This window comes from Galleria mellonella, unplaced genomic scaffold, assembly GCF_026898425.1.
Source record: "Galleria mellonella isolate WM207_F2 unplaced genomic scaffold, CSIRO_AGI_GalMel_v1 utg132, whole genome shotgun sequence".
Classification (NCBI taxonomy): Eukaryota; Metazoa; Arthropoda; class Insecta; order Lepidoptera; family Pyralidae; genus Galleria; species Galleria mellonella.
The window spans coordinates 5517037-5528626 of NW_026441989.1; the positions used below are offsets into that span (position 1 = coordinate 5517037).

Here is an 11590-nt window from a genome sequence, read left to right on the forward strand (position 1 = left end):
AACACTGCTCTCCGTCCGTGGTTTATCTTCGTATCGTATGTATATCGATTATTGTGGGATTCCCCCATTGAAGTAAATGACTTAAACGGGGAAATCTACTACTGACGGATTTGACAAATATTATATATAAAGATCCGTCAGTATTCTACGACTATGATGATATGTTCATATTGGTTATAAAACAACAAACAAAAATAGGTAGTATCAAATTATTTATTATAAAAATGACCTTATTTATTAAAATAAATAACATTATAAAATTAATAGTTACTGTTTTGCATTATTTAATGGATTTTATTATATACACCTATTAAACAATAATAAATTAATTTTATAAAACAATACTCGATTTTAATTTCAAATATTTATTAGTATAAGATCATCCTAAAAGAAATCAAACAATTATTACCTGTTTTTCAGTTAATAATACATATACAAAATTAAAGTCTAGTCATAGATAAAATTAACGATTTTAATGGTATTTACTAACTTCCACACTTAAGAAGTAAATACTCTTATCAGATGCTGAGTTGCAGAACTATGTTAAACTTTTTGTCAAAATAGTTTTGAAGAATTTTGATTTTCAAAATTTTTGTCCTTAAAGATTCTTAGTTTTACGTATTGCTAATGATTTTACCTTGTATATTGTTTACAATCATAAATTAATTACTCGTTTTGTTTTAAAATGACTAAATGCTTTTTACAATGGTGATGGAGATGCATATTTAGTTAGCTATAGGTAGATTTTACTTTTATTAAAATATAATATGGTAATGATTAATTGCTCAGTATTTTCTACCAATCGAACTTTATTAAAGCAATTGATTAAAAATACCTAATAATATAAATATTTTATTTTCATATCAAAATTAAGCATAATGTCAGAAAATATCATTGACTTGGCATGTATATAAAGGTTTGATATAATGCCATGCCATGATGCATGTAAGCAGTTTGACCAAAGAACAATGCAAGACTTCTATTACAGTTACTTTAAGGCAATATATATTTATTTGACAATAGTAGACTAGTGTTATGTGGAATGGTTTTCCAAATTAGTTAACATACCACTTGTAATACATATATAGTATTTCTTAATTAAAGATTAAAGTAACTCTTACACTTTTATTCATAAAGACGTCAAACCTCTCATAAACCTATTTTAGCTATTGAATTGTTTTGTCTCTTTCTTTTGTATTAAATTCTCCGTTTGAATGAAAGTAACAAAACAGTGTAATAATTAATTTAGGCTTGTAAGTGAAAGAAAGAATGAAAACTCTTTATTGTTGCTTTCAAAGTAGAAGTTTTAGTTTTTAACGAATACGGATAATAGACGATAAAGTAATTCAGCTCTCAGGTATTAGTAGTATTAGGTGTATTCAGTATAAATGAGCCCTGCATGCAAGTTCATGAAACATTTATTATCTTATACAATAACTGTTCTATTCACGAAACTATGTAAATATAAATGCACGCAAATATCACAACTAATGAGTACGTATTGTGTTGCATTCTTTGCAAAATATTTTTATCATCTAATACCTACTAAAAAGTGAGATCGAAATTAAGTGAATAATAATGTTTTAAATTTTAGTATACAATTGTAAAACGCAAGGCGATGTGCATGAACACTTTTATAACTCAATTAGGTCATATTTTATCTGATGATGTCAAAAGGTTTAATCTCAATATGGTCTAAAATTGTTTTAAATAAATTTTAATAAATGTCACTTTCAACATCTTATTTATAAATAAATTAAATAATTCCAATGGTACTAGAATAATAATAGTAATAATAAATGCCATAAAATGGAATCATGTTAGGGTACCTTGTTTTATGAGAAACCAAACAATAATCATCTGGGGACGACTCAGAACATCCGGTTTCTGAGCCAATCTGGAAACGTTAGTTTTCTGAATTGACCTGTTAGAGGATTCAAAGTGAGGGTCTAATTTGTGTAAAGCCACGTACCGTAACCAATTTTATTAAAACATTGCTATGAACTTTTTGGAACTAACTCGGGTTTGGGTGTTGTGCGTTGTGCCATCAGATGTTGTCTGGAGGATAATAACATGGTGTCCTAGCTTGAAAAACGGGTGATTCTGTGGTATTTGTTATTATTATTGTGAAATCTGTTTTATAGTATTATTTCATGTTTGCACTTCCCTTCTCTGTGCACATTACTTCCACTCAATGTGAAATAGAGCATTTGGGGCTAGACTACAATTGTATTCTATATTAAATGGCAGTACTTCAACGTATAGATTAAAAGAAGTATAGAAACCAATGATATTATTATTATAATGTAGGTAAAGTAAGTGTAGCGTATAGCGTGTAGCGCTAATTAGAACCACCGCCCATTAATCACTTTCAAATAACGTTACGTAAATGCTTTCAGTTGTTGAAAATCGCGCTTAAATTCACTTTATAGCTTCAAAAGGCCGTGGTTTTAAAGCGTAAATTCACTAATGATACAAAAAGAGGAAACAGTCCATGATGTCTCATATTACAAATATATAGGCTGAAATTATTAATTTTATCTGTTTTAATCCATTTCTAACAAATATTAACAATTTAAAATAGTAACGTCATAAAAAATGACAGTCGTAGCGCTTTCATAACGCTAAGGACAGATAATACAGCGTCGATAACAGCGGTGCAAATGACAGACACTAGCCATTTTATTTACTCTTACTGTTTCAATCACTATTTAAATAATTTAGTAATGTAGAAAAATGCAAGTGAATGAAATAAACGCTTGCCTATGTGTGCTCTAACCGGAACATTTTTCCGTTTAAAAAAAATTCATTAACAGGTGTTAATTATTTGATTATAGTAAAATTATAGAGCTGCAATCTTCATAATTATTGTAAGTCAAAATTACATGCATTAAAATACACGTATTATTAGTACACACGAAATAAATAAGTAATTAATTTAATATCTTTAGACAGAAATTAAAATAGCTATAATACAATATTATACAAATCATAATTATATTTAATCATAATTTAATGCATTATTTATGATAAGCTTTAGTCAATCAGTCGTCAGTATTTAGCATTCACTGTCTCATTAGATAACAGCTAAATAAAAGTTAAACAATTTCATACCTAATTGCCTTAATTATCTACTCTGTTATTTAAACAATATGTAACGATATTGTGTATTATACAGTACAAAACATACCTATATCTTGTACAGGTCCGTATCATATACACTGTTTGTGTTATGGACAAAATTGTTCTAGATGGAAACAGTTTGTGGTCTTGATTCTACAAATATATATCCTACTACCCTACTAAAATACATTAAAAATTCATAAAAATTGGTCAAGTCGCTTCAGAGGAGTGCGACCACAAACACTGTGACACGTTACGTATTTTATATATAGTGAAACAGACTATAAAAATGATGTAGTCTATAGGATACAGGTATTATACATTGCATGTTCATATATTATTAATAAATTATTAGATAGCCGTGTGGTCCTGGCATGGAATGGGCCATCACTTTCTTTTCTGTAGGTGTCGTAAGAGGTGACTAAGGAAACTAAGTGGTCGAAGGATGGACAGCAGCGTCCCTCTTAAAACATCACCAAAGCCTAATTGCGGTTGCCAACCCGTCTGCCAAGCGTTGCAACTTACTAGCAAACCCCCCCTTATGGAGTAGGCTTATGTTTAGCAGTCAACAGTAAACAGCTGATGTGATGATGATAATTATTAGGACTAACTATCTATATTGACGAGATGAGTTTGCAAGGCGGTAGACTGGTGGTAGCGACGGCGCGATGCGAAGTCCTCGTTATCGTCGTTGAGTCGTTCTTGCTCCAGAGAGATGTTTGCATGTACGGGTGTCACCACAAGTTGCTCGTATTCTAGAGGCCGCTTTCTGTAGAATAACATAGATGGTGGTATGAACATAGTGGTTTTATGAACACAGGATTTTTCATTATTGAATTTTAGAGTTTGTATAGTATTAACAGCTTGTGGAACATAAAAAAAAAACAGCAAAACAATTTATACAAGAATTTCTCACACTGTGTCTCGAAGAATCTATTAACATAATAGTGTGTTTTAAAAGTATGGTATGTCTACACTTTATTAAAATAGCTTATGATAGGAAACTTATTTCAATTGGAAAAATAGAATATGTAATAACAAAAATAAAAAAAAAAAAATGGTAATACATATATTGATAAATGTATCTTGGATAAGGTGAGATATTTTAGATAGCATACCCAATGGCCTGTAAAAATGATATTCGCAGCCAGTAGAAGAAGCGAAATTCTGATGCTCGACCAGGTTTCACGGCAGGGTTTGCTGCTCCGATATATAACCATAGTAACCACAGAATAGACAGGCAACCAAGGGCGTACGCCCAATGCACTAAGAACATTAAGAGAACTTTTATGGCAACCTGAAAATACACAAATTAATATTAAATAATTCTGTTTATATTAATTATGAAGTGATGGTATGACCATCCAGACGTACTTAAGAGACTCGTTTAAGGTAGCGCTGTAATGGAAGTTTAAAAAGAGATAGGTGAGACTTTTGCCCAACAGTGGGACATTATAGGTTGATAATAGAATAGGAGTAATTCCATATTTTTTTTTTATTTTAAACCTTTTTAGTTTTGGGTCTTTTGAGAAGATGTAGATTTTAAAATTTCAAGATCGCAGTGACTCGTTTCCATAATGTATTAATTTTTTTAAGTATTATAAATTAATTTTAAGGACACAGCATCAGTACATATGGACATTCCGCCACATTGTTAATTAATTTAAAAAGGATGGAGTGATATTTTTAAGCGCCTGTGCTAGCGGTATACACTGGCGAGATACTAATGAATGATGACGAGCGAGGATAAAGTTAGGTCAGTTGCTTCATCGTAACACATTCTCTAGGAATTAATTACACTGGTTTCCATGGGGAACTATGTGGTAGGTCAATTATCTTCTTCCCCCCCCCCCACCCCTAGGAGGGAGTAAATAAAACAATAAGATATAAATAAGATATAATTATTATAAATTGAAACAATAAAATTTTATGGTTGTGTTTGTGATTTGCAAGAAAATGAAAATGTTATAGTGGTGCTAACTATCGTCATCTCCAGGTTTCATTATTGTCGCACTTGTAGCGGATCAATTTTTTTATTTCATAATGACATTATTGAGTAAAGTTAGAATTCCTCCGGATTAAAGCATTGTCAATGAACAAATCTTATAGCAAAAAAAGACAATGACTCGTATAAAACTTACCCCAACTAAAGATAGCCACCTATTACATAGGTGCGAATACCAATTCGTGTTTTTCGAATGAACACTGACGCTAGGTCGACGAGCGTCTCCGTTTGACACTCGCCCATTCATTATTGCCGAGTCAGTTGGAGATGGTGTGAAGTCCTTAAAAAAGAAAACAAAAAGATTTGTAATTTAAATCTAAGTTAAAATATGTAGAATTTTTCAATTACATGATTTTATAAAACAATAATAATAATAAGAACTTACGCCAACATTTTTATGTCTAATCCTTTCGGGGAATAATAGGTCTAGATCACTGCCAGTAGCACCATAGACGTGAGTATCACGCTGCATTTGACCTTGGAATCTGAAAATGAGATTAGAACAAGATTTTAGGTGTGTAGGTAAATAATAGAGGTCATAACATATATTAAATGTTTTACTAAAATGTGACAGCAAACAAATATTCTTCTTTTTTACTTAAAAAGGCTTTCATTAATTAATGTCGATAATTTCTATAATTTTTTTTATTCATATTACATAATACAATATGTATTGCCGCTGTCTTAATATTCTTAGGATTCATGTATATTAATTTAATAACTATAATATATTTAATTACTTGTAACACTAACAATGACTGTTACTTTGTTTAGTTCAATTAAGTTCATTGTATATTCGGCTCATACAATTCATCTATAGATAATAATATTTTTGGAGTTAAAATAGTCTGTACAGATTGATAGAAAAAAATTGCTCTAATACTAGACTTGTGTTAGGACCGAAATATAAAACAATTTTTTTTCTAAATGAGAAGCAAATTATCTAAAATAATAAATACTACAGTTTTAATTATAAATCAATTAAAAAGATGATAAATGTTAATGTGATACAATGAGAAAAAAAATCATACCTCATTTCACGTTTGTGTTGCAAATCAAAAGTTTGGGCGAGAGCAAAGTAAGAATAATCTATGCTAGCGTAGGTGATAAGAAAAGGCATGGTGACGATGGGTGCGAGCTTGTTTATATCACCAATAATGATGAAGGTGACCGTAACTATTGCTACTACCACCATTGAATAGATTGGCACCTTGTTGGGCCCTCTCTGTGGAATAATATAGTCTTATAAAAAAAAATTAAATGTATAATAAAGCAAATTTGGTATTACTACCTACTGCAGGATGCTAGTTTTCTTAGTAGTCACATGCCGAGTCTAAGAACTCGAGACATCACGATTATAACAACTTAGACAAGTACTCAAGTAGTTGTACATTTATTCAAGTATTTTATTAGACTTAAATGCTTTTTTAATTGATTTTTGAAATTTAGTTTTACAAAAATATTAAATGTTTTTAATTTAATATTTTTTACGTCAGTAATTAAAGAAAATATTCATAAAATGCTGAAACAGAAACAGAAAAACTCGAAAACACATGAATAATATTCAAGTATGGTAATTACTCGAAACCTGTATCTGTATACGTGTATTAGAGTACTATATATTGAGTACTCGAGTATTTAAGTTTATATTAGGTACTTGAGTCAGCCTATCTCGGCACATCACTACTCTTCAGTTTCCGCCCATAGAAGGAGAATAGTTAGCTAAGTATTACTACACTAACCAGGTAGGTTGGTTATACCAAGTCGTTTCAAGTTTTCCTTTCACTAGAGCAGGAGTTCCTAAACTTAAGATAACGGAATGCTCACCAAATACCTTTTATTTTATGGAACCCCATATCAAATAATTACAAATAAAAAATATTGTAATTTAAATAAGAACAAAAGCTTTTATTAGAAATATTTTAAAAGTATATAGTTTATAGCTTTCGTTAAGTTTTAACGTGAAGAATGAAATTGTTTCACTGTATAAATAATTTTGCGGAATCCTGGTGACTATTTTACGGAACCCCTAGGTTACGCGGAATCTACTTTAGAAATCGTGGCACTAGAGTATTGTGTTTTATTCTCATAGCCCCCTCGTACATACTGAATTATATATTACAATTGGTTACGAACTCAAATTTCACAATATTACAGTAATATATTATTTGAGATCATATTACAATAATTATAGTTTTATTTAATAGAAAATTTCATCTGAAATGGGAATAAAAATTAGTAGAAGTTTCTTTTATTTAGTAACCAATCTTGGCATAAATTTTTTTAGCATAATAATAACAATGTATAAAAAATTTTTGTAATGAATAGATTTTTTTTTGTGTCCATTCATCATTTCAGCCATTAACTGTCCATTGCTGAACACAGGCAGAGGCCTATTGGGGGGTGTTGCCACGCTTGGCATACGTATTGACAATCGCAGGCTTCGGTGATGTTTCAAGAGTGACGCTGTTGCCCATTCCTTGACCATTAAGTACCCTTTGTCGCCTCTTACGACGCCCACGGGAATGTAAAGGGTGACCCATTTTATACCGAAACCACACGGAGTATACAGCGTTTTGATTGATTAGGTACTATTAATAGATATTTTTATATCTATTTAATTCTAAACAATTCATTCGCATATCAAGATACTTTAGTTAATACAAGTTAGTAAGGCTTATACAAAATTTGTTGTAATAATTATATAAATTTATGATATTTACCCCATAACCAAGATTTTCAAGTCCAGGTATCACTTTTTCATTGGCAATGCTCTGCAGAACACGTGGTGTCCCATACATAGCCCCCAGACACGAACTCATGGAGCTTACGTACAATCCCGCAAGTAGTAATACTTTCAACGCAGATATGTCAGCCGTAATAGAGAAGTTTTTCAATAATCCTTCTCGGGTGACTGTTGCTGCTAATGTTATTATAAACATTAGATATAGAAAAGTCCTGAAATAATTATATGTTATAAGTATAAGGGTAATTGCTTTCCACTTCACACAGGCTGATTAGATAAGATTTTAGTGGGGTAAGTGTTAATTAAGTAAGTTAATTTATTTTATACTAAATGAATATGAAACCTTTATTGTATAATAAAGATTTAAAAACACAGCAGGCATAATTAAAAACTTTCTACTGGGTTCAATATTAAGCCTAGCATTACAGATTACATTAAATTTAATAACAAATTTAAAGAAAGAAATTATAACAATCACTAAATAATTGTACACATTTCTATTCCAATTTATATAAATGTTATTTGACAAAAATGTGGAGTATAACTATAAGAAAACGATATTGATAACATGGCCATATATATATTGTTCATATCACTAATTTTACACGTTTATGATTTGCTTAAAGGAAATATAGGTAGATTAGTTCATTACCCAGTGCTGATTGCTGCCAATGAGCCATTTGGTATGTTGATAGAAGGGTTCTTTAGATCGCCACTCATATTGATACCTGCTAATATTCCAGTTATAGTAGGGAAGAATACCCCAAAACATTTGAACCATGTGTAGTTATCCTGATAATTTGACCATGTGTTATTGGCCATAGTTCCACTGAGCCAACCTTTGAATTCCTCACCTGAAAGTAATTTTATTATTAACAAAAAATAGAAAACATGACACCTTGAAAATAGATTATGTGTATGCCATAAAAAGTTTAGAACATTTTGGTTTGTAAGGTAAGACAGAGTACAAACTCTGACATAAGACATAAAAATATGTGGATGCATTATAAAACATTCTATGTTGTATGTATATATATATAATGGGAATATAAATATATAGACATTGCTAAAAAATAAATGAAAGTTAAAAATAATATTATGATGTTAAGTATGAATGTCTCTATCTATGGTAGTACTACAAGATTAAAAAAAACTTGTTCTGTTTGAATTCTAGTTTTATCTTGTCATATTTTTACATATTTGTAAGAGAAGTACAAGTTAATGAATAACACTTAATGTTTTATTTTGTATAGATAGAAAAGTCATAACTATGATGGTAGCACTATTTTATTATTTTATTACACTTACCAGGTAATGTAGTGAATGACCCCACAAAAAAGTCAAGGGCAGCTAATAGTATTATAAGAAGAAGTACAAATTGTAGCTTTATCACCCATTTGACACCAGCTACATTAATAGTGCCAAGTAAAAGAACAGCTGCTACAGCAAAACCACGGGCTGCCCAAGTATTGTCAGTTCCCACAAGGCTTGCCATAGATTCACCAAATCCAAATACATTTAACGCACAACCAACAGCCTGTAATGTATTATATATATATATATATATATATATATATATATATATATATATATATATATATATATATATATATATATATATATATATATATATAGAACTCCACATAATGTAATAGTATGAGTGCAATACAAATAAAAATAATAACCTGTCCAAAACAATAAATCATTCCCAATGCTCCACCCATTCTTGATCCTAATGTATGTGCGAGTAAAAAATATACTCCTCCACTTTCTATTCTGCATCTTTCACATATACCTACTGCTGATAATACTGAGATAAGTGCTACGAAAACTGGAAAGATAAATATATTGTCAATATATATATATTATTTTTAATTAAAACATTTGTATCAATAATACAGTATATAATAAATGGATATATAAACAAGATAAATGTAAATTTTTCTTACAAAAGTTTTGATAAGATTACCATAAAGTTTCATTATTGATAAGTAGTTTTTTATATTTAATTTAGAATCTATGTATTTTGTCTGTTAGTTGCAAATAAGTAATACAAACAAGCAAAACTTATTTCTAAGCAAATAAAAAAAGTTTATGTTTTAAGAAAGAAGAAAATTGTATTTGAAAGTATACCTGTAAAAATTACTATAAAAATAGCATTAACCAGACCAGCTTGTCCCACAATCCATCCCGATCGAAGAAATACAATAACACCAAATATATTAATCAGACATGATGTAAATACTCCATCCCAAGTGCCAAATAGAACAGGTTGGGATATAAAAAAGTTAGATTTCCACCATGGGATATCACCCTGAAAGTTATAAATAAATGTAAATTGCCTTGTTTAAACTTAGAAACTAGTTTAGCAATGCATTAAGTTGGAGTTTTTAATCAAGAGTTTAAATTAAATGTCTAGATAAAACACTAGAAATGGAGGCTCTAATAACAATTCTAATTTTTAATAATTTTAAACTGTACTTTATCCGTTGCAATATGATTTTAGTTACGTATTGGAGTCACTATATTTCTAGAGACTTTTGTATACCATTAATATTTAGTTATATGATGTCATTGGTTGTTTGTGAGGTGCTATTAAGTAGTACTATATTCAAGTTATTTTATTTCTTTATCTAGTTGGTATTGTTGATCAAAGGCTGACGTATTATTTACACATATATATTAATATTGAGGATAAAAAAAGGTTTTACCTGTATATCGGCAAAAATTTCATTTGCTCCAGAAGCTTGATGTCCACCAGTACCATATTGTGATTCATTCCCTAAGTCCACGAAGCCACCTGATTGTCTTCTCATTCGTGCCCTATCAAAACCTGGTTCATCATTCCGAAAACTATCTATATCTAAATCATTTCTCCTGATACGATTACTTTGATCCATTTTCTTTCTTTAGAAAAGCAATTAGTAATTAATAAAGTAGTACATAATCGATATAAGAAATTGTTTAATTATCACAGAATAGAGGCAATAATCACTAAGTTAGAAGATTAACAATAGCCTTACAATCACGAAACCTGAAAATTGAATGCATGATACCATTTCAAATCAACAATACAATGAAAGAAATTACTGTTCATATTGTTGTACAATTATCTATATATGCCTCTATCCAAAATATCGATATCGATGGTTGTTGTAAAAGACCTAGCTATTTCAAATTTTATGAAAAGTATCTATAATAAAATAATTATTTTTGTTTAGTATAATTTATTTTGCTTTAATTTTAATTCTTATTTTTTAACTGATGTGTAATGCAAATTCTTCCTGGAACATTAAACAATAATGCTGTTTATCGCGATGCAATACTTATATTGCATCGCGATAAACAGCATTTGAAAAACAAAACGTATTATCATTTAATAAATATTTATATAATATGCAAACAAATGTAAAGAATAGCCGTATTTGCATAATACTATTAGAAATCATCCCAACTACATATTTATAATATTTTTTTTTAAAGGCAACGAGAAATTGCATATAAATAAAATATTATTAACTAATTAATCATATGTAATTTTAAGTATTATTTATCTTCTTAATATATTATTAATTGTAATTTAATTTCAATTTACATCAATAAATAGTAGAGCCATGGTAAGAACAAAACTAATATATTTTGGTTAATTTTAGAAGTCTATTGAAATTGATAATTTAGGTTAGAAAAACGGCTTCGCTACAACATATATATGAGTA

The 11590-nt window shown here is 29.5% G+C and overlaps 1 protein-coding gene across 1 annotated transcript; it reads right to left on the reverse strand.

Moving 5' to 3' along the window:
- Positions 1-199: 199 nt before the first annotated feature.
- Positions 200-10919, reverse strand: LOC113518104 (solute carrier family 12 member 8). The gene is made up of 11 exons (XM_026902872.3): positions 10586-10919; positions 10008-10188; positions 9560-9705; positions 9183-9411; positions 8527-8728; positions 7852-8086; positions 6160-6353; positions 5514-5613; positions 5265-5408; positions 4242-4420; positions 200-3892 (listed from the first exon to the last, which is right to left on the reverse strand). Exons 1-11 carry the CDS (start codon positions 10772-10774, stop codon positions 3730-3732), a joined length of 1962 nt encoding a protein of 653 aa, XP_026758673.2. The 5' UTR covers positions 10775-10919; the 3' UTR covers positions 200-3729.
- Positions 10920-11590: the final 671 nt, after the last annotated feature.